Source organism: Nerophis ophidion, linkage group LG13 (assembly GCF_033978795.1).
Source record: "Nerophis ophidion isolate RoL-2023_Sa linkage group LG13, RoL_Noph_v1.0, whole genome shotgun sequence".
NCBI classification, from domain to species: domain Eukaryota; kingdom Metazoa; phylum Chordata; class Actinopteri; order Syngnathiformes; family Syngnathidae; genus Nerophis; species Nerophis ophidion.
In genome coordinates, this window is record NC_084623.1 from 19,815,062 (window position 1) to 19,839,579 (window position 24,518).

At 39.3% G+C, this 24,518-nt stretch overlaps 1 protein-coding gene across 1 annotated transcript in view; it reads right to left on the reverse strand.

The window, feature by feature from the left end:
* Positions 1-24,518, reverse strand: part of fn1a (fibronectin 1a) — a 101,253-nt gene that overhangs the window by 31,927 nt on the left and 44,808 nt on the right. Inside the window, exons 15-30 of the mRNA XM_061918493.1 lie at positions 23,868-24,053; positions 23,653-23,781; positions 22,857-22,946; positions 22,591-22,785; positions 17,361-17,639; positions 15,723-15,986; positions 15,550-15,644; positions 8,903-9,071; positions 8,729-8,815; positions 8,438-8,629; positions 6,057-6,329; positions 2,556-2,670; positions 2,376-2,449; positions 2,209-2,298; positions 1,499-1,765; positions 1,304-1,420 (exon numbers count right to left, since the gene is read on the reverse strand). Of these exons, the coding sequence (XP_061774477.1) occupies positions 1,304-1,420; positions 1,499-1,765; positions 2,209-2,298; positions 2,376-2,449; positions 2,556-2,670; positions 6,057-6,329; positions 8,438-8,629; positions 8,729-8,815; positions 8,903-9,071; positions 15,550-15,644; positions 15,723-15,986; positions 17,361-17,639; positions 22,591-22,785; positions 22,857-22,946; positions 23,653-23,781; positions 23,868-24,053 (2,622 nt within the window). The remainder of the gene's footprint in view (positions 1-1,303; positions 1,421-1,498; positions 1,766-2,208; positions 2,299-2,375; positions 2,450-2,555; positions 2,671-6,056; positions 6,330-8,437; positions 8,630-8,728; positions 8,816-8,902; positions 9,072-15,549; positions 15,645-15,722; positions 15,987-17,360; positions 17,640-22,590; positions 22,786-22,856; positions 22,947-23,652; positions 23,782-23,867; positions 24,054-24,518) is intronic.

Here is a 24,518-nt window from a genome sequence, read left to right on the forward strand (position 1 = left end):
TGAGTTAATTTGTGGCACCATATGGAGGCCGCTCTAGCAGGAGGGAGGAGCCTAGCTTGGAGGTGCAAGAGGGGAACAAAAATGTAACAATTAGACAAAAAAATTGCCCAAATAATCCTGCAGCCCTCCATTAAGATGATGGACCTTTATTATGACGTAGTAGAATTACCATGTAAATTAGAGTATAGTTTGAGTGTAGGGGTGTAACGGTACACAAAAATTTTGGTTTGGTACGTACCTCGGTTTAGAGGTCACGGTTCGGTTCATTTTCGGTACAGTAAGAAAACAAACAAATATAATTTTTTGGGTTATTTATGTACCAAATTTGTAAAATATTGGCTTTATCCTTTTAACATTGGGAACACTATAATAATTCTGCCCACGTTAATCCACATTAAACTGCTTCAAGTTGTTTCTTTGATTAAATAAAATGACAAAACCTTTCTTCTACATATAAAAAGTGCAATATTAAACAGTTTCAAGTCAACTCATCATGCCTGATTTATTACAGCGCTTGGGAAGCCTGTAGTTGACTTTTATTATGTAAATGTTATATTTTTATCAACATGTGATAGCAGGCACCCTGCCATTCAAAACTAGGCTGCTACATTACGTATGATTAATACAATAGCAATAGGAGAGACTATTCATCCCTGAAATCTATGGAGTTCATGTTGTTTCATGTGAAATAACAGACAGACAGGGCTTTGCTGCCCCTAACACACGCATGCACACACACGCACACACACACACGCACGCACAGCAAAATGAGCTAACGTAACGCTAAAAGCTAATTAGCCTTCACTTCACCTCAAGCCAGAACTGTGAGCGAGCTGAACTGCAGTTTAAGTTTCTAAAATGTCAACGGGCTCATAGTGATGTTTGTAATAGTTGTGACTGGAAAGTGTTTTTTATCATTTGGGGAGTGCACGATGTCTGCTGCTAAACACGTCTGCTCGACAATGAAGCATTTACAACATGCGTTCTGAATACGCACAGCTGATTGGCTGTTACATCGCTCTGAATACGCACTGCTGATTGGCTTTGTATGTAACCAATCAAATGGTTGTGTGAATGGGACAATGCTGGGTGCTCACTGCTCAGACAGAGGCAGAAAGCAGAGCAGCTTGCTAAGACTTTAGAATACAAACTCGTTCGATACACCCTCGTACCGAACCGAAAACCCCGTACTGAAACGGTTCAATACAAATACACGTACGAATACATACACCCCTAAGAGTGCAAGATAAATTATATGAACTTTAGGTAAGAAACACATAAGATGCACAAAAACTTGAGCTACCTGTCTCGCCATGAGTGATCCTGTAGTAGCGCACAGTCACAGGAGGGGCATCCCAGCGAATGGTGATGCTGGTGGGGGTGGAGTCTAGCACCTCTAGGTCTGTTGGGGCATCAGAGACTGGAGCGAAGGAGCAAAACCAGATAAATAACCAGTACAAAAGTCATAGTGAGATACATGAACAATATGCAAACATACTTGTTTTCTGATTCCCACTGAGTGGCAAGCTCTCTTGAGCCCCGCTAACTGCGTAGATGTTCACCAAGTAATCAGTGTCTGGAGCGAGTCCTGTTAGGGTGAAGTGGTTCCTGGAAGGTGGTAGCCTCTCGTCCTTTGTTCTTCCGCCGCTGGCCATCTGGTAACGGATACGATAGCCTGTGATTTTGCTCTGGGGAGCCAGCCAATGGATGGTGAAGGAGGTGGTGAAGATCTCAGAGAAACGAAGACCAACTGGTGAATCCAGAGCTAAGGAGACAAAGAAGGATCAATTTAAAATCTTTAATTGTCCAACAAAATTGCAATTTGAATAATACTGAGTAATGCCAATTTAAATAATAATATGTATAATCATGTAGCTTTTTACAGTGAGAACCATTAGCCTTTATTCATTCACTCCACAGTCACATATACGTAGGTGGTGGTAAGCTACATTTGTAGCCACAGCTGCCAACTTGCAGCAATGGCCTCTCTGGCCAAATAATTGTTGCATTTAAACATTGTGACACTGAATGGCACTGGGAGCAAGAAGGGTGAAGCGTCTTGCACAAGGACACAATGACAGTGACTCAATAGCTGAATAGATAGATAGCTGAAGCTGGATTCGAAAGTTTCTGGAGAACAGCTCTACCATCTGAGCTACGGGATCCTGTCTACAAACACCAACAATGGCTTCATCAGGTAAGACTTACCTGTTTTCTGAGTACCAACGAGGGGTGAGCTCTCTCTCCCCTCATAAACACACACCACGCTCACCAGATACTCAGTGTTTGGCAGCAAATCTGTCCAGAGGGTAAGAGATTTTAAGATAAATATAGTTCATTGTGTGGTTGTATGTTGATATTTAATTATTACTTACTTCTGAGTACAACATTGTTCAGTGTGCCATCCAAAACGGTTTCGGTATAGTCATCATCATCAATGGGACGGTACCTAAAGAAGAAATATGTCCAACAAAGACATTTGATAAGTTTACTTATTATCACACTTCACCAAAATAAGTGATGTTGAGCTTGGAGAGCATTATACAAATCCAAACCTAATGAGGAAACTGTTGATGTCAGCTATGTTGGAGACAGGTGGTGAGAGCCAACTAACTTCCATGTGGCTTGGTCCTACCTGGACAAAGGCCAGGTCTGTAGGTGCTGGCACAGCTATGGAAAACATGATAGCTTGATTCAATTCACATTCCAAGGGTGGATTAAAACATATATTGCCAGATAACAAACTAAATTAGAACGACTAAATGGTATTCTTAATAAACAATTAAAAACATATTTTTGTTTGGTTGCATTTACGGCCGTATCCAAATAGTCAAAGATTTGACCATTCGATTCGGAGGAGTCTGATTCGACAATCAACCTTGTGGTCGAATCGTCAAGACATTTAACTACGCTCATCTTTTTGTGGGAGGGGGGCGGAGCTGAGTACAAGCTGTTGCCCTCGTGTTCAGCGGGTGTGTTGGGAGGGTGGATTGATTGTGTTCTTTATCAGTAAAAGAGTCATGTGTGCAGTAAAATGGTTTTCAGAGAGTCAGAGATGATTCTTATTTGCTTATACTTTTGGCTGTCACTAGAGCGCGACCGCTGCTCCTGGTTGCTGCTTCCAGTTGCTACTTCCTGGTGTGACATCATGTCTTTAGAACAGCTGGCCATCTGTTCTGGCTTCCCACATGTCTTAAAGGCCTACCCACTACTACCGACTACGCAGTCTGATAGTTTATATATCAATGATGAAATATTAACATTGCAACACATGCCAATACGGCCTTTTTAGTTTACTAAATTGCAATTTTAAATTTCCCGCGGAGTTTCCTGTTGAAAACGTCGCGGAATGATGACGCGTGTTTGTGACGTTATTGGTTGGAGGGGACATATTAGCGCAGCACCACTTGCGGCTAAAAGTCGTCGCTTTTCATCGCGCAATTACACAGTATTTTGGACATATGTGTTGCTGAATCTTTTGCAATTTGTTCAATTAATAATGGAGAAGTCAAAGTAGAAAGATGGAGGTGGAAAGCTTTAGCCTTTAGCCACACAAACACACGGTGTTTCCTTGTTTAAAATTCCCAGAGGTGAAGGTTTACTATGTATCAGAATGGTCAAGCGAACATGTTCCCTGACCACTTGTCAACCGGCAGGTTTCGGTGAGAAATTTGTTGTAAAAAGTCGCCTCTTACCGGAGATCAGCGGAGATCAGTGGAGCTTGCGCCGTCCATGCAGCTGGCATCAACACACCCGTGGACACACCCCTCCGACTATCAGGTACTATTTAACTCACTAAAACACTAGCAACACAATAGAAAGATAAGGGATTTCCCAGAATTATCCTAGTAAATGTGTTTAAAAATATCTGAATTGCTCCCAATGCAATCGCCTTTATTTTTTAGCTTTATTTTTTTTTATTTTAGTCCTTCGCTCTAAATTTCCTCATCCACGAATCTTTCATCATCACTCAAATTAATGGGGAAATTGTCGCTTTCTCGTTCCGAATAGCTCTTGCTGCTGGAGGCTCACATTATAAACAATGTGACGATGTGAGGAGCCCTCACACCGGTGACGTCATCGTCTGCTACTTCCGGTAAAGGCAAGGCGTTTTTTATTAGCGACCAAAAGTTGCGAACTTTATAATTGATGTTCTCTACTAAATCCTTTCAACAAAAATATGGCAATAACGCGAAATGATCAAGTATGACACATAGAATGGACCGGCTATCCCCGTTTACTGTAAATAAGAAAATCTTATTTCAGTAGGCCTTTAATGTATTTGTCAGCACACAAGAGTATTTTACTAATACTGAAGCTAAAGCCTTGTTTGACCGTGGCGGCCAGACGTCTGATGTAAGGGCAGTCCTGGGCGAAGGGGATAAGGTCCGACAGGGGCCTGGTTGATGTCATCTATTTACCATGAATTGATTAACGTGGACCCCGACTTAAACAAGTTGAAAAACTTATTCGGGTGTTACCGTTTAGTGGTCAATTGTACGGAATATGTACTGAACTGTGCAATCTACTAATACAAGTTTCAATCAATCAATCAATCTGGGACATCCTGGTCAGCCAGGGATGGCCACATGGACGGCGCCAGCCTCTGGGCGGTGGGACCGCGCACGCTATGAGAATCTGTTTGGCTGGAACTCCGTCATTTATGCTCGCAGAATTGCCAAGGAATTGCAGTACGAAATAGCAGTCCAACAACGAGCGTTTTAGAAAACTGCGTCATATGTGACATTGTGGAACCGCCGGATATGAAGGATGTTCCGGAGGCAGTTCCTTTGAAATGCATCAAGGCGGCGACTAGCCTCTGTGATAGGAGTCCAAGTTTCAGATCCATACGGGAGCCCTGGCACCACACTGGAATTGAAGACGTGCATGTTTGTGGACGTTTTTATCTTCACACTCCAAAGCATTGGTTCTTAACCTGGGTTCGATCGAACCCTAGGGGTTCGGTGAGTTGGCCTGAGGGGTTCGGCGGGCGTCAAAAAACACCCGACTCATTGTGTAAATACAAACTTCTCCCTATCGGCGTATTACAGATACGGCAACAGCAGAAGTTAGACTGATTTGCAGGTGTGTAATTGGTTGTCAGTTTATGCACTGTGTGGGTTTAGTTGTTTGAACAAGGTGATGTTCATGCACGGTTCATTTTGTGCACCAGTAAAAAAACATGGTAACACTTTAGTATGGGGAACATATTCACCATTAATTAGTTGCTTATTAACATGCAAATTAGTAACATATTGGCTCTTAACTAGTTATTAAGTTCTTATTAATGCCTTATTCGACATGGCCTTAATATAACCCTAACCCTCTAACCCTGACCAAATAACTCTAAATTAAGTCTTTATTACTTAGAATATGTTCTCCTAGTGTCAAAATAATTCTAAATCAAGTCTTTTTTACTTTGAATATGTTTCCCATGCTAAAGTGTTACCAAAAACATAACTTTGTCTTGAATTTGAAACAAAAACAAAAACAAAAATTTTCACTAAAGAAGGGTTCGGTGAATGCTCATATGAAACTGGTGGGGTTCGGTACCTCCAACAAGGTTAAGAACCACTGCTCCAAAGTATTTGACTGTTTTGACCTGCTGGTCGTGGATGGTAGTGACCTCTTGACATTGATTGATTTTTTGTATTTGCCCAGCTGACGTTAAGGCCCAGGGGTAAGGCTAATACTGACAATGCTAATACTAATACTGTTGGGAGGATATTTCTACATGGAGTACCGGGCTTATCGGACACAAATCTCTCCATACAACTGCGCTTCCTCTGTAGGCACCAGTGGAACTCACTGGAATTTAAACACGGCCCTCCTACGAGCAAAATCTAAAGAATCAGAATCGACTATGAACATTTTTAGTCGAATACAGTCCTAGTTGGATTATATGGTTGTGTACAACTGAATTTTAATAAGAGTTATATCTAATTTGACTATCTAATTTTGCTACTACAAGATTGCTAAAATCTGTGACAACCAAAACTAAACTTTACTATATTTGAAAAGGCATGTTTCTTTTTTAATGATGTGCTTTTGCTTACAAGTCTGTTGCGTGAATGTAGTGGGTTCACTCTCTCCATTTTCTGTCACGGTGATCACACTGATGTCGTAGTCGATACCCGGTTCCAGACCATACACTGTATAATGTCCTGTTGTTGGCATCACCGTGTCTTCAAATATGGGTACGCTTTCCCCAGCTGCCATTACTGTGATCCTGTAACCAGTGATGGCTGTGGTGTTGAGCGGTGACCAGCGTAGACTGATGGTGGTGTCACTAACATCATCGAAGCTGAGGTCAGTCAACTGTGGGACCTCTGTGATGGGATGGTCGGGGAAAAGGGGGGAGATAACAACACACCACAGCAAGAACACCAAACAAACGAAAATAGAGTTGAGTAAAAAGGAAGTGGTTGATGAGGGACAGAAAGTGGAGGGGTAAATAGCCAAAGAGGCAGAAAAACAAAAAGAAGCAATGGTCAAGGTGAGAGCCCAAAACAGTCTACTTCCATTGTAGTGAGATATGTGCGTATCACACCAATGGAAGGTATATTAATTACATTATTTAACGTTTATTTAGTGAAGCTTTTGCATTGGGAAATATTTATATACTGTACAAAAGACATGTCCAAAGTTCAGACGGCTCATTTTCTGATGGCCATTGGCATATTTTAAGCACAAACGTAGCCTCAAATCAGAACAATTACACACTAGAGCATGGGTGTCAACTCTGGCCCGCGGGCCAAATTTGGCCCACCGTTTAATTTCATTTGGCCGTTGAATCAAAATCAAATTAACATTAGAGTTGGCCGGCCGGTAACACCACATTCACCGCTAATACTCATACTTGCCAACCCTCCCGATTTTCCCGGGAGACTCCCGAAGTTTAGTGACCTTCCCGAAAATCTCCCTGGGCAACCATTCTCCCGATTTCCACCCGGACAACAATATTGGGAGCGTGCTTTAAAGGCACTGTCCTCTACAACATGCCGTCACGTCCTCTTTTCCTCCATATAAACAGCATGCTGGCCAAGTCACAAAATATATGCGGCTTTCACACACACACATACTTGGTCAACAGTCATAAAGGTCACACTGAGGGTGGCCGTATAAACAACTTTAACATTGTTACAAATATGCGCCACACCGTGAACCCACACCAAACAAGAATGACAAAACACATTTTGGGAGAACACCGGCACCGTAACACAACAGAACAAATACCCAGAATCTCTTGCAGCACTAACTCTTCCGGAATGCTACAATATACACCCCCCGCTACCACCAAACCCCGCCCACCTAATTTTAATTTTATTTTCAAATTTATTAGCGGAAAAAGTTAATGTTGATATTTATCTCAGAAGGCTGCAAACAGAAAAGAAGCATTAATTTGTTTAATTACATTTTATTTAATATACCACTGATGTTTTTTCGTTTGTTTTTTGAAAGTTGATTTTGCACTATTACGTTATATAAGCTCTGCCTGTTCTATGAGAGGAAGCCCGAGTACCCGGAGGGAACCCACGCAGTCACAGGGAGAACAAGCAAACTCCACACAGAAAGATCCCGAGCCCGGGATTGAACCCAGGATTACTCAGGACCTTCGTATTTTGAGGCAGATGCACTAACCCCTGTGTCACCGTGCTGCCCTATTTAAGCTTTGCTTGTTCAATATTCATTGCAAAACTTGTTTGGGTCCCTATTAAAAGGTTAATTTGTTCAACCTTGGCCCGCGGCTTTGTTCAGTTTTAAATTTTGGCCCACTCTGTATTTGAGTTTGACACCCCAGCACTAGAGTGTTCCCTTGCTAAAAGCTTTGCATATTGTTTATATTTTAAAAAGGTATTTTCATGTATTTAATACAGTGTTTGATATTACCAGCCGCCTTCTTCTTTTGTTCATATGAAATCTTAAAATAACTAACTCATGCGATAATTGATGGAACACTTTATTTGCTTCGTCTCACCTAAATACATTTTTACCTATTTTGAATAGATTAAGCATATACTGTAATTAAGTTAAAAAAGGTGAACGATATCAAATAAAGTGGCTACATGCGTACTTAATTTTTTCTATATGCGGCCGTCTGTGGAAAAAGTTTGGACGCCACTGCTGTACAGTACAATAAAATGCAGTAATTCAGGAAACTGAAGTATTGCAGTTGTGAAAAAATTAGAGCACGGAATGTCCTAATTTTTACTGTAGTGTAACAAAACGGTTGTGATACTGTATTGACATTACAGTCACTGCAGTTAGTTTAGTTTTGTTCAGTTTGATAGTTGAAAGTTAATATATTTAGAGAGCTTGGTGTGTTACTTTAAGTGTTGCAAACATTTGAATTTGCAACTAAAATGGTTGCAACACCCATTCATATTAACACAACAAGATATTACTAACCCATTAAAAAAAAAAGAGTAATACCCACTTGGAGTGACGATTGTTGATATTGGAGCACTCTCCATGTCTTCTTTAACTGTAAAAACACTGATGTTGTATTCCACCCCTGGACTGAGGTTCTCAAGGGTGCAAGAGTTCTGCCCAGCCTGCACAAACTCCTCCACACGGTTTCCTTGCTGGCCTTTGGTGGGGGTGCATGCAACTCTATAGCCAGTGATGTCTTAGGGTACAGATAGTTGAACACAAATTATTGACGTTTATCAGTGTAACTTAATAATTTGTACGTCACGGACAAGTGGGTATGCAAGTTGGTGTGTACCTGGTGTACTGGCTCCATTCCATTGCACAGTAATTTCTCCAGTCCCTAAATCAGAGTCCAAGTTAAGATCCGTGGGAGGAGACAGAGCTGGCAAAAATAAGGGAATATCAAAGATTAATGATACGAAAAGAAATGCACAAACAGAGAAAACATTTTCTACTGGTTTTAACTTACATGTGATGACACGCCGCGTGATTGGGGTTCCTTGCTCTTGGCCGTTAATAACCGGTTGCACACTGTAGGTATACTCCACTCCTGGAGTTAGACCAGAAACGTAAATACTTCCTGAGTCAGAGGTCACGTCTCGAGGGGCTTCTCCGCCCTGACTGGGGCGTACTGTCAACTGAGATAAATGAACACATGGTCAGTGAGACACAGAAGAGCCAAAGACATGCATTAGTATACAGGAGCCAAAGGTCACAGGTCAGTGTTTTCCCAAGACGAAGGGCATAGTGCACAGCATTCTCATCACTAATGTGACATATTTGAACCAATCAGATCATCCCCAGAGATTTGCATGTTACCAAGAGACATTTTAACTGTCTGCGATAGCAGGAAATTCCCTTTGTGGTCCCAAACTTAATCAAAAGAGAAAAAAAATGCTTTGAAATAGAAATCATTGACAACGGTGCTTGTCTTTGGGCTACAAAAGAGAATCAGCCACATGATTTGTTTGGCTTTGTTTTTATGTAAATGCCTTGACTGACTCCCTCCCATTTATCCGGGCTTGGGCATAGCACTGAACATCTCAAAGTGCTGGGTGGGGCAAGACAGCGGTGTGTACTATCATACCACCAGAAAAAATATTGGACAAATAAAAGTCAACACGTTGAGGTCAAATCAAATTCTTCAAATACATCCATTGTACTGCTCACATCTTACAGGAGGCAAATTTGCATGTCATCTGTAGATTGTTAAATATTTGTGATGAATTAACTCGTGTTCTGGTCCTCTTTGCTCCTTTAAACACACGTCTTAAGGCCTGATCTACTAAGAGCCTAAATAAAAACTATAACATTGCCTGTACTATTACAAGGGAAGTTGCGGGTGATTTACTAAAACTGAGCACGCAAAAGTGGTCCAAACCGCCCTACTTAAAAATGAGTATTTTTTGTTTGGCTCTGTCAACATATGCACTTATCTGTAGTATTTTAATCAGCGCCTTAAGTGTTCCAGCAGTTACAAAATTATAAAATGGCATTGTTGAGTAGGATTCTCCATTCATCACCTATAATTGCAGTGATCACCTTCTCACAATGACCGTGGCGCAGCCGTTTGTGCTTAACTGTGCCAGTTAGCACATATATTCTTATTGTGCTAAACATATATATTATATATATATATACATAATTATCATTTTATATATATATATATATCTCTCTCTATATATATATATAGAGAGATATATATATATACACATATATTATACTATATAAAAAAGTTGATACATAATTATGTGGCCACTAAATGATTATATTTGCATCTTCTCCTTTAAGTAATGTGGGCGTTCTGAGTTTCCACATATATTCTGCATATACAGTAGACAAAGATAGACATGCTAAATGGATTACACTCGCTGTTTTGCTCAATTAAGAGACACAATTTTCAGTGTAAAAGCTTAGTAGATCAGGTTTGTGTGTGCTAACAAGTTTGCATATGTTTTATTGCATGCAAACCTTTAGTAGATCACATCCTAAACAGGGGTGCCAAAAATGGGGATCTTTTGCCTGTGCCTCAATTACATGATGGCCTTTGGGCTTTTGCAAAGTTTGAGGATCCCCGACTCCTAAATATGTAAGTTCTCACAAAGTTATAAATGGCTCGTTCCACCTGGATAGCAGCAAACCTAACTTTGAAATTTCTCTCAACATAGACGTAATCAAAGCTCACCTTAAACATTCATACGCCGCATTAATATTTTGGAAGAAGGATAAGGTGAGAGAAGAACAGTAAAAATATAATAGATATATCTTTGGCAGCATAGCATAACGTTATGTACAACTTTCACTTTTGCATCTCATTGCCTGTGGCTGTGGTGCCTTTAAAGAGCCCCGATTAAAGTTACTAACAGAGAAGTCATCAGTTTTTAAAGCCGGGGATATTTAAGCCCCAGGAGATACACTAACAATAATATCATGAAACAAATAATTATGTATTATTATGATTCGTATGATCTACTGATTATATTCCTATGAGTATCAACTACTATTTAAAAAAACTTGACATATTTATAACCATATTACAGTGAATAATGGCAGGTTACATGATTATTTAAATACACATCCTGGCCACTTTACTCGGAATTTGTGAACACTTTTATGTACAAAAAAACCTCCAATTTATTTTTTTAACAAAACATTTGGGGGTTTATCTAGATATGTTTAAGATATGTTAATCCCATCTTTGAAAAGTGAAAAACCAAATTGAGGTTTTTGCATGAAAAGATGGTTTCAACCAAATCAATAAAATCATTATTTTTTGACAAGTAGACATACCAAGTATGTGTGTGTGTGTGCATGTGTGTGTGTGTGTGTGTGTGTATGGGGCAGGGTCATTGGGTTAAGAGTGTGATACAGGGCCCTTAAGGAGTGTAATGAAGGCCCAGATTTTGGTACAATAAGGGACTAATTTACTAAATGTTTGCATGTACTAAAACGCATGAAAAACGTAATAGCACACACAAAGCTGATCTACTAAACGTGTGCAAAGCGAATTGTGTCTGTTAAGTGAGCAGAGCAAGGCATGCAATCCTTTTTGCAGTATATGCGGAATATATGTTGATCATTAAAACGCCCAAAATACATGGAGTAGAAATTGCAAATATAATTATTTAGCACACGCAGCCTGATTTACTGAACTAGAAAGTGATTGCGGCACCTAAATTAGCGTCTTTATTTAGCACGTCTGAAAAGAATTGTGCACACTGACACAGTTACACACACTGCTGCAGGATCATTGCTTGCACTAAATGACAGACGATGGACAGGCGAGAATCCTCCGTCCTACGTGTGTGTTTCAACAAATTTGGACTAACATAAATAAAAAACATTAAACGTATCGTCTATTCAGCAACATCCTTTTATAATTGTATAATGCATGCTTTGTGATTTATGGGGTTGATTAAAACTAATTCAATTGATGCATTTTTTGGTATCTGCTTTTAAAGGCGTTAATTTTTTCATTTAAAATAAATATTAACATATGTGAAGTGAAGTAGATTGTATTTATATAGCGCTTTTCTCTAGTGTCTCAAAGCGCTTTACATAGTGAAACCCAATATCTAAGTTACATTTAAACCAGTGTGGGTGGCACTGGGAGCAGGTGGGTAAAGTGTCTTGCCCAAGGACACAACGGCAGTGACTAGGATGGCAGACGCGGGGATCGAACCTGGAACCCTAAAGTTGCTGGCATGGCCACTCTACCAACCGAGCTATACCGCCCCTATATCTCCTATATGACGTGGACCCCGACTTAAACAAGTTGAAAAACTTATTTGGGTGTTACCATTTAGTGGTCAATTGTACGGAATATGTACTGGACTGTACAATCTACGAATAAAAGTTTCAATCAATATATCAATCATTCAATTTTAAACTCCTTCTATTTGCTTTTAAATGTCTAAACAACCTCTCGCCAACATATCTCTCCGACTTCCTTCAGCCTTACTGCCCCACTCAATCCCTAAAATCAGCCAATCAGCTGCTACTGACGGTCCCTGACACAAGGCTGAAGCTTAGAGGTGACAGAGCTTTCCCCGCTGCTGTTCCCAAGCTCTGGAACGACCTGCCCCTGAGTGTTAGATAAGCCTCCTCTCTTCCTGTTTTTAAATCTGTCTTAAAAACATACATTTATTCCTTAGCTTTTAACACTGAGTGATATCTATCCTGCAATGGTGCCCCATTATACATCTGCTGTGAACCTGTTTTTATTAGGGGTGGTCAAATTAATGCGTTAATTATGAGTTAACTCATCAATTTATTAACGCAGACAATTATTTTATCGCACATTTGCGTACATTGTTTACATGCTTTTATTTTGTTAACGCCTTTTCTTAACAAGATGGCGTCGCCCGGCGTCGAGGGGCTCTTGGTAAAGAGGAACATTTGGCAAAAATACCGGACAATTCTGCAAATTTCATGGCTGGCTTACAGCGTGGTCACTCCGGGATCACTTACGACCGCCAGAAAATTCTGAATGTGGATGGATCGGGCTGTTTTGGACTGAATGACGCGTGCTTGCTAGACCGGCTAGCTAGCATGGGAATACTTTGCCGGCTACATCCAGCGGCCTGTGAAGCAGCGGAGTATGTGTGTTGTCTGTCTATTTATGAATCATGCAGACGAGGAGTGTTGGCTGAGTTCTTAACGTTTACTTTCAGAGCGTGCATATCACAACATACAAGATGCCGTCATGGCGACACAACCTATACCGGGCTACCGCGCATGCTCGTCACTCCTGTTGCATGCTGGGTAGGGTAGTTATTTTTTCCCCTGGCTCATAACATCACAATATAGTACCATGTATATGCGTTCAGTTTATCAAAGCACCAAGCAAACAATCGGAAAATTCCCATCATATCAATTCCTAGATATGGTCATAATTACTTTAAGTGCACTACGCAGAATAAACACAACATTATTAATATTGCTACTACGAATAATTTGATCAAAAATTCCCTAAAACAGCCCACTACCTAAAATATAGTTTTTTTAAACATAAAATACCTGATAAAAAAATGTTTCTGCTGTTACCTCAGAAATTGCCTGTTCAGATGTTATGATTGTGGCTCAGAGATTTGTATGTAGATTATATTTATTTTCCACAACAAACAGGATAACTTAAATACCCTGGCAGTGGTAGTAATAAGCTTAAATGTTGAGTTGATTTTCATAAAATATGCTATTTAACTGCTACTGTTTAACAAGGACTGATTTAAATTGTGTTTGCACAACAAATGTTTTGGCGCTTTTGTTCATGTGGGAGAATATTCCAATAAAGGTGCACTACACACAACTTTTGAATTCATTATTGGGCTTTGCGTATACAATGCAGTTAATCGCGATTAATCAGAGAAATAGTACGATTAACTTCGATTAAAATTTTTAATTGTTGCCCAGCCCTAGTTTTTATGTTTTATTTGTTTATTTTTTATCATGTCCTGTTTGTGTTGTGTTGTTTGCTCGGTTCTCGAATTATCTTTTAACTTGCCCATTGTACAGCACTTTGGCTACCCCAGTGGTAAATTTTAAATGTGCTTTATAATTAAAGTTGATTTGATTTGATCATATAAAAACACTTCCTGAAGTATGCATATTTTGCGTCCTCAGTGCATAAGTACAGCTTTTCTCCTGCATGTTTGAAAACATAAAACACCATAGGTAGGAGAAGCATGGGAACATGAAATTTATAGTAAATGACCCCATAGTGAAAACCCCCCAATAGTACATGCAAAATCCTCATTTAAATAAGGCGGTCTGCACCACTTTTCAATTGTAGAGGGCAGTGTTGGTGGGTCACACGCAACACACCCACTAGTACAGGGGTCACCAACGCGGTGCCCGCGGGCACCAGGTAGCCCGTAAGGACCAAATGAGTCGCCCGCTGGCCTGTTCTAAAAATAGCTAAAATAGCAGCACTTACCTGTGACCTGCCTCTATTTTTTTAATTTTATTTATTTACTAGCAAGCTGGTCTCACTTTGCCCGACATTTTTGATTCTAAGAGGGACAAAACTCCAATAGAATTTGAAAATCCAAGAAAATATTTTAAAGACTTGGTCTTCACTTGTTTAAATAAATAAATTTATTTTTTTACTTTGCTTCTTATAACTTTCAGAAAGACAATTTTAGAGAAAAAATACAACCTTAAAAATGATTTTAGGATTTTTAAACACATATAACTTTTTACCTTTTAAATTCCTTCCCCTTCTTTACTAACAATTTAAATTAATGTTCAAGTATTTTTTTTTATTGTAAAGAATAATAAATACATTTTAATTTAAGTCTTCATTGTAGCTTCTGTTTTTTCGACGAAGAATATTTGTGAAATATTTCTTCAAAGTTATTATGATTAAAATTCAAAAAAATTATTCAGGCACATCTAGATAATCTGTAGAATCTAATTTAAATCTTATTTCAAAGTCTTTTGAATTTCTTTTAAAATTTTTGTTCTGGAAAATTTAGAAAAAATAAGTATTTGTCTTTGTTAGAAATATAGCTTGGTCCAATTTGTTATGTATCCTAACAAAGTGCAGATTGCATTTTAACCTATTTAAAACATGTAATCAAAATTTTAAAATTAATCTTAATCAGGAAAAATGACTAATGATGTTTCATAAATTATTTTTTTAATTTTTTCAAAGGGATTCGAATTAGCTAGTTTTTCTCTTTATTTTTTGGGGTGGAATTTTGAATTTTAAAGAATCGAAAATGAAGATTAACTGTTTCAAAATTTAATTTTCTTTTTTTTCGTGTTGTCTCCTCTTTCAAACAGTTCAATTGTTTTTTTCATCATTTATTCTCTACAAAAAACCTTCCATAAAAGGAAAAAAAAATGTACGACGGAATGACAGACAGAAATACCCATTTTTTTATATATATATAGATTTATTTATGAAAGGTAAATTAAACAAATTGGCTTTTTCTGGTAATTTATTTAAGTGTGTATCAAACTGGTAGCTCTTTGCATTAATCAGTACCCAAGAAGTAGCTCTTGGTTTCAAAAAGGTTGGTGACCCCTGCACTAGTATTACACACAATGTTATTGTTTGCACCCGCTGGTATTTGGATCTTAGTAAAACAGGCCCTAAGTCTCTAATTGTACCTTGTATCCGATGCGTGGCACTGGAGTCCAAGAGATTATAATAGAGGAGTCAGTTACATCAGTGCTGAATTGGGGCGCGTTACCCATTGGCGGGCCTAAAAAGGACAATAAAGAATTCATATTTTTTTTGTTATTGATAACTTTCCCTCGCTAAATGTGACCATGGTACTTACTGGTGGTAAACACTGCTGTCTCTCCTTCACTCAGCGTGTTGTCCTGCTCCGAGTGCAGTGTCGCAGTGTACATTGTGTCCGGCTTCAGGTTTAGAAGGGTGTACTGGGAGAGCCGGGCTGGCAGGCGCAGCTGCTTTGGGTTTGAGCCCTCGAAGGTGAGGAAGAGCCGGTAGCCAGTGACTTTGGCTTGCGGGGCAAACCACAGAATCACAGCGCTGTCCTCCGTCACATTGTTGAAATGGATGTCTGTTGGAGCATCAGGCTCTGAAAGAAAAGATGTCCATTACATCTTTTGTATATACAAAAACAAATAAGAATCTTAATAAAACTATTCAGGATATGAGAATTGTTAATCAACACGTGAGCTCAAATCTGAGTGAGACAAAAGTTTCTGAATACACCTCTGAATACAGGTCAGTGGTGTTAAAAGTACTGCTTAGGGGCCAATAGCAGCCTCCTTTTCTTTTAATTTTTTGGCCCAAGGCACATTGTACTATATGAATAAAATTTAACAAAAGAAAAAACCCTGCAAAGATGGGAAAAATAGAGCAAAAATGCACAAAGCCAACATCAATCGCAATGACAACTGAAATGATGACACTAAACTAAACACTTTAGGTCTGACCTACTAAGATCTAAATTACTCAAGCTAAATAGCTTGTGCAAACTATACAATTTTTAGTGGGTGTGTTGAGCGTGATCTATAAAGACTACGTGAAGAATTTATAACAAGTGCAAAAGTGGTGCAGACAGTCTTATTTAAATGACAATTTTGCGTGTACTGTCGGCCCTGCCCAAGGAAACGCTCATTTACAGCACATTGTCCTCATGCTGCGCCTACCTGTATTGTTTTCCTATGTATTCAAAACACCAAAAAGCATCAATTGAATATGTTTAAGCAGCCCCTCAAATCATCTCACAGATATAAAATGATATTGCTGACTATACAATAAGTCTATTTTTTTTATTTATGACAATCAAAATATGTTGACACACATGTAGGGTAAAGGATTCTCTTTCCATTGTGTGTCTTTGCAGCACGATCACCTCTTTTCTCACGGCCATTCCTGGGCAACTTCCAGTTTGCGCGCACATTTCAAGCTTGCTAAATGTATGCACATAGCAGAACAGTTTTAGTACTTGAACGTCACATTGTGAGAGCTTATCTTTGCCTTTCTTCCTCCTAGTATTGTGAGAGCTTATCTTTGCCTTTCTTCCTCCCAGTATTGTGGGCGCATTGATAACCTGAATATAATCTGCACATTCATAAAGATGGATTAGGCTGATGATTTGGCTCACTTAAAGGACACAATCCTTTGCGCACAAGTTTAGTAAATGAGCTTTTTGCACAGGCTTTAATACACGCAAATCTTTAGTAGATCTGGCCCAACGTCTTAATAGACAGTAGATAATTAGTTTTATCTGTTTTACAGAAGGAACACACATATATATATATATATATATATATATATATATATATATATATATATATATACAAAATATCAAAGTGGTAATATATTACGGTATACAGCACTTGGTAGAAAAAGTCTGAACACCCTTGCATTTGGTGAAATAAACAAAGACTGACATTCCAAATTTAAGCGAGTGCAATCTTGGTACTAAATATGTCTTACTCACTTGTGGTGTGCTCCCCAATGAGCGGCAAACTTTCCTCTCCATTGTGAATGGTGTAAACGTTGAAGCGGTACAGCGTTCCAGGCTGGAGGTGGGTGACTTCAACGTATGAGTTTTGGCTGATGGGCAGTGTCATCTCTCTCTGAGGAGAACCAGACTCATCCACTGGGACCACAGTGACCCGGTACCCCGACACGTCGCCAGCTGGCCCGGACCAAGTCAGGACTATTTTCTTATCTGACACCTCGTAAAACTGCAGATCTGTTGGGGAGGTTATTTCTTCTGTGGATAGGGAAAAACATTTGATATTATTATTTATTTGTAATTAATGTATTTATTTTTAACAAGAAAAAAAGCTAAATATATTCAAAGTTATTCGAAAGATATGTTATGTATTTATAACATGTGTTTTCGTTTGTTGTGGTGTGGATGTTACTCTAACCCACGGGTTCTTAACCATTTTGACTCCGAGGCCCAACTTTTCCACTACACAGGGCCCCGGTGCCAACTCAAATATTAACATTGAATTAGTAATCTTACTCTTGATTTTAATTGTATTCAATGATTGTATCTAATATATATAGAATAAACGTTGTCAAATAATAAGCATGTGTTAATCACTAATATTTTTATTTAGCTGATTAAAAAAATAAATACTAATTAAATATACTTCAAAAGAAGGGACTTATTTACACTGATGACACATAAATGTACACACAAATATACATTGCTAAAATAAATATATTCTATCTAAATTAATAATAAAAAATAACAATATGTATGTCTCTTAAATAAACTATAAAAAAATTTAAAATAGAAAGAAAATACAGCTTCACCATTTAATTATATTTTTTGCGCTTAAGAAAATTCTCTACGAATCTAGCTCCAGAATTGTTCTGTTTATTTGATACAGAGTCGCGTATAAAGAGAGTATGGCAAACCGTGCCAGACGATCTCAATGATTGGTCAGAAGGCACTCATGTGACTACAGGGCGCCAGGACTGCTACCAACTTTGGCTGATGCTTTGTGTCCGGAGCGCTTCCTTGTTAGTTTTTCAACGTGTAAAAACGCACTGTTGTACATTTTATTAAATTTTGGGTGTAATAATAGATGACAGTCGATCAATAAAGTTTGTCTAAATCTAAAAGCCAGACATAGTACAGTGATTACACATACATTAAATGTAGCCACCGTTCACATATTTCACACAAAGGTCATCATTTTCTGTGATTGTTGGTCCAAAGCTAATGAAGATTTTGGCAAAATCATCTTTTTGGTTATTCTGTGTATTTTTTTATTTGTTTACGTTTCTTTCGCCGTCAGGTGCATGTTAGAGAGCCTGCTGGTCACAAAACACGACAGGAATGTAGCAGCAGAGTGCATGATAAGTGGCCGCAAAATTATACTTAGACAAAATAAAAGCATTTTATTCTAAGTTTATGAGCCGGAGTATGTTTATAAATATATCTAGATTTATTATTTTGGTGGATTTCATCAGGAAACCTAACGTCAAAACGACTGCAATTGCATGCTTCCTGACACAGCCGCACATATCATTGGTAGCATGCGTGGCTGTGGTTTGATATTGTCATTACTGCCACAAGTGGTGGGAAAGTGTTTTACAATTGAGTACCGCTGCGGCCCATACAGACAAAGCCGAGAAACACATTTTTTTGGGCGCCACCCTTTGTTTAAGAAAGACTGCTCTAACTCATATCAGGGCGTTCAATCGTTTGCAACTGGACTGCCTGGTTTGTCTTGAAAGACATTTCGCAACGAACCACAAACTGATGATCTGATGATCCAGTAGGGCTTGATCTGACTAATCTAAGTCAATGACCACGAACTGATGAAGCCGACTCTGATGAGCGACGAATCGTCTTCCAAGACAAACCAAGCAGTCCAGTTGTGAACAACAGAACGTCCTGAGATGACAAAAACCTGGATGAATAAGAACCTTAATAGGTACTGCGGTAACTCAATCATGATATAAATTATGTGTTTGTCCATCCATCCATCCATCTATCTTCTTGCGCTTATCTGAGGTTGGGTCGCGGGGGCAGCAGCCTATAATAATAATAATGATGGACTAAATTGGCCCTAGTGTGTGAATGTGAGTGTGAATGTTGTCTGTCTATCTGTGTTGGCTCTGCGATGAGGTGGCAAGTTGTCCAGGGTGTACCACGCCTTCCGCCCGATTGTAGCTGAGATAGGCGCCAGCGCCCCCCGCGACCCCAAAAAGGAATAAGCGGTAGAAAATGGATGGATGGATTAGTTTTGTATCGCGCTTTTTCTATTATTAGATACTCAACACGCTTACAGAGAAGTGGGAACCCATCATTCATTCACACTTGGTGGTGGTAAGCTACATTTGTAGCCACAGCTGCGCTGGGGTAGACTGACGGAAGCGTGGCTGCCAGTTTGCGCTTACGGCCCCTCCGACCACCACCAATCATTCATTCATCATTCATTCACCAGTGTGAGCGGCACCGGGGGCAAAGGGTGAAGTGTCTTGCCCAAGGACACAACGGCAGCAATTTGGATGTCAATAGGTGGGAAGCGAACCTGCAACCCTCAGGTTTCTGGTACGGCCGCTCTACCCACTACGCCATGCCGCCCTAAGCCTAAGCAGGGAAGCCCAGACTTTCCTCTCCCCAGCCACTTCGTCCAGCTCTTCCCGGGGGATCCCGAGGCGTTCCTAGGCCAGCTGGGAGACACAGTCTCCCCAACGTGTCCTGGGTCTTCCCCGTGGCCTCCTACCGATCGGACGTGCCCTAAACACCTCCCCAGGGAGGCATTTGGGTGGCATCCTGACCAGATGCCCGAACCACCTCAACTGGCTCCTCTCGATGTGGAGGAACAGCGGCTTTTACTTTGAGTTCCCCCCGGATGGCAGAGCGTCTCACCCTATCTCTAAGGGAGAGCCCGCCACCCGGCAGAGGATACCCATTTCGGCTGCTTGTACCCTTGATCGTGTTCTTTCGGTCATAACCAAAGCTCATGCGTTTGTAAATAACATTAATAAAAAATGTGGGGTGAAAATGTACCTAATGTCCTACTAATTCTCAACAATATGTTATTTAAACAGTAGTAAACCAAAAAATGCTACACAGATGATTAAAAAATGTATGTAAAAAACTGAAGATGTACATTGTTATATCTTAGCACTGTTTTAAACAATCCATCAATCAATCAATTTGTCTCCAACAACACATTGAAATCAAGCACTCTTTCCAAATACAGAAGTGCTCTCTCAACTAGGTCCCACATCTTTATTCCATCAAAAGGGTGTGACAAACACGATCACATATACACATTTCTAGCATCTGCTCTAATGCGCCAACCACATGTTGAACCTGGCAGACTGGAAAGTTATACATCGTTCTGGACACCAGCTGCATACTCAGTGAAATCACTTTCCATTGAAAATATCTTTTGATTTATGGTTTAAAGTATAAGTTGCTTCAACATCAACCCTTGAGTAGACTGTACAACGATAGTGTGGCCATTTGAGATATAAATTAGTTACAGTAGATAGGAAATACGGGTCAATTTTTTATTGAAAACTAGCATTACCAAAAAGCTACATTATAATAACAGCTTTGTAATAACTCACTATGTGATAATGGTGCATTATGTAGTAATACAATAACTTCTCACCTCGTTACACCACGTTTTGTAATAAATGGGGCCGTGATAAAACATTTTGATTTTTTTCTTCCTCTTCATTTATTTATTCAATTCATAAAAAAATCCATAAAATAAAATGAAAAATGAATCAATCAACATAAGAGTAGGTAAACTATTAATGAAAAGGAGCAGGGAGAAGATAACACCTTACAATATCTGCCCGCTATTTTCACAAATACAACAATTGACCTTCAAAGTTGGCGACTACAAATTATGTAATAAATATTAGCGCATTTTGTAATAATTTGTGACAAATTACAAAATGCAGGTTCTGCACTTTTTTGGAACATAATGTAACAATTTGGTGCTATATGCCTTAATCAAAACAACTGTTACAGCAACACAAAACATTTCATTAAAATTAATTTCCATCACAACATTTAAAAAAAATAACAACATGCAATTAGTCATTTATGGAATTTATGGAATTTTTTACGTTGTATTTTTCATCAATAGTATAGTATTAGAATAACATATTGCATATTGCATGAGTGTACATAGCTTTCAAAATTTGAGTGCACTGGTCATTTCCAGGGTTTCCCACACATTCATTTATTTGTGGCGGCCCGCCACGAAAGAATTACGGCCGCTACAAATTTTTATTTTTTATTTTTTCGGCTTTTGACCGTTCATAAAAGCAATGGGACTCTGTCTGTGAATCGAGCTTGTAGTTACATATTATATAAATATGTAAATATTATATAAATATGTACATAAAGTGTTGTAATTATATTCCAACTCCGCGTTCTTCTCGGTTATCGCCACCGCCGCTGCCAACCCCACCCCTTAGCCCCCACGCCCCAGCCTCCGCACCCCCCCGCCGCCCGACCACACCACCACAAATAGATGCCTGACCTGTGGGAAACACTGATTTCCATGTATTTTCATAATATTTCATGAGTGTAACTCTTGTCCCTGGCTTGCAATCACATTCTTCTTCATTATAATTAATAATGTTATTCGATTTATTTTTGACGAAAATCTACTAGATTCTAAAAATGCATCCCAATAAAGACAAAATGTTTTGAGTTGCTCTCATACATTTTCTAATTTAGGCATCAATTTCAATGGTTTATGACATGATGCACCAAATTTTTACAATCTATTCCCAAATAAGTGCAGCATCTGCATTTTGTAATAGCTTTTGCAATATGTAACAAGTAATTACAGATGCGTCATTGAAAAATGGGGTGGAATATTCAAATAATATGCGTTGTTGCAAGTTTAAAAATACTTTTGGTGGTACAATGGTTTGAATTAAAGAGGCGGATGGCATTTTAGTACCAGGCAAACCCCAATGACCTATTGTAGTGGTGGACTAGCCCAGACATCCATTGCATGATGTTACCACGAGGGCCTACAATTTCGCACTTTTCCACAGAACACAATTTTTAATCACAATTCTGAACATTATTTAATTTTATCATTATGCTGTATGGCAACAACATGACCAAGAACCCATATTCTGGAGTGTGGCTTTTAATGGCCAAACCAGACCAATAATATTAATTGCTCACTTGTTGCACACATGCAACTAATTACCCGGCAGTGGATCTCCTGCAGTGTTGACTTGTACAAAGACGGGCTCGCTCTCCAAGCTGTCTTCCACTGCATATATGCTGATGTTGTACAATTTCCCAGGTCGAAGGTCACTCAGAGTAACAGATGTTGCTGTATCAGGGAGAGTCAGCTCCGTGCTTTCCCCTTCTATGGATGGGGTATAGACGACACGATAGCCTGCGGAAAGGGACAACAGCAGAATGTACAATTTGTGTTGAAAAAAGCAAATTTTACTTGGATTCACATACCTGTAATCGGAGCCAATGGTTTTTCCCAGCTGATCATAATAGACGTTTCTCCAATATCTTCCACTTCATGATCAACGGGAGCATCCGGTGCTGGACCAAGGAAGAAAAAGTAGTGTGAGCAGATTTTAACAAGATGAAAGAAAAAGAGACCAGGGACAGGTGACTATGGCTATTCAAATGGCGGCCCAGGGGCCAAATACAGCCCAAGATTGATACCATCAAAACTTGCACGATAAACATTTATGTAGCAAATTCATAAAAACACTACAGTGCTCCTGTTGTATAGTGGAGCTTGGGTGACTGTAAACACATTGGCGTGACCCTGACATTTTAACTTTACTAGCAAACATAGTGTACTGAGGTCCAAACCAATGATTTACATAACCGAGGCGTTCCTCAAGGCACCTCTTTAAGTCCTCTCTTTGTATGCAGTTTTTCGTGATGTGATTTATGTAACTATGCTTGTTTACTTCAGATGCAGTTATAGACATTTGTTCAACTTCTGTAGTTACACTAGTAATGTTCCTCAAGGTTGCATTTTGGTGCTCTCTTTCTCATCAGTTGAGCCTGACCAGTTTAGTTAAAAAAAATTTTGGGACTACTATTTTTGCAGAAAGTCCTTAAAAACAGCAGAGTGCTCCTGTAACGTTGACAAAATAAATGGACCAAAATCAAATGCCTGCTGGTTCTACAGAATATACAAAATAAGACCAATAGTGAAGGGAGAAGTCCGGCCCTTTTGTCCATAGTTTTCTGGAAATGTGGCCCCCAAAACAATTTAGATGAATCTACTCACCGGTGGTTTGTGAAGTAGTAAGAATGAGGTTGTCCTCTTCGCCATCTGTCACCTCATAAACGTTAATTGTGTACTTCCTCCCAGGTAAAAGCTCATTAATGTTCACTGATGTAGTTGTACGGGGCAGGTCTGGCCAGAAAAAAACAAATGAAAAATGCTCAAAGAAAGCAGATAAACTGACAATTATGTTGATTGATATGTGCATTTGTACTTACCTAAAACTATGGGCTGTCCAGCGCTCTGACCATTCTCATTGAGTTCATACTCAACTCGAAAACCAGAGATTGTGTCGGAGGCAGAGACCCAAGAGATGACGAAGCTGCTGGATGTAATTTCTGTCACCGACTCGGAAGTGTCCACTACAGGGGGAGGCTGGGTCGTCTCGCCCTGTGATGTTGCCACTAAAAGAGAGACAGACACAAGTGAAAATATGGAGTCATTAGATCAGATGTGAGTTCAATGGCCAAACACACAATGGTTCTATGGTTGTAGACAACTAAAATGTATCCAACCGGACATTGTCTAGTTCTCTTTTTTACATCTGCTGTGAATGTGGCATGAAATGAGTTGTTCCCTTTAACATAGTATTTAAATAGGTCATATTATAATTGTGTTCCTTCCTTGTGGTCCACGTAACATTCAATGGTGGTTCTTTGGTCAAAGTTTTGCATGGATTTTGATTGCTAGACCATCTTTAAGCCGCTTCCTTACTGTCTCTTCAAAATGCACAGTTTTATGGGTGGTTTTATTTTTTGTGCCAAAGCCCTCCTATCGGCCAAGCCCTTTTCCACTGCATCCGTCCGCTATGTTGTAGTTTTTAGCATATTCATTTCGAGTCTACTGACAGATATAAGTTAGAACTATAC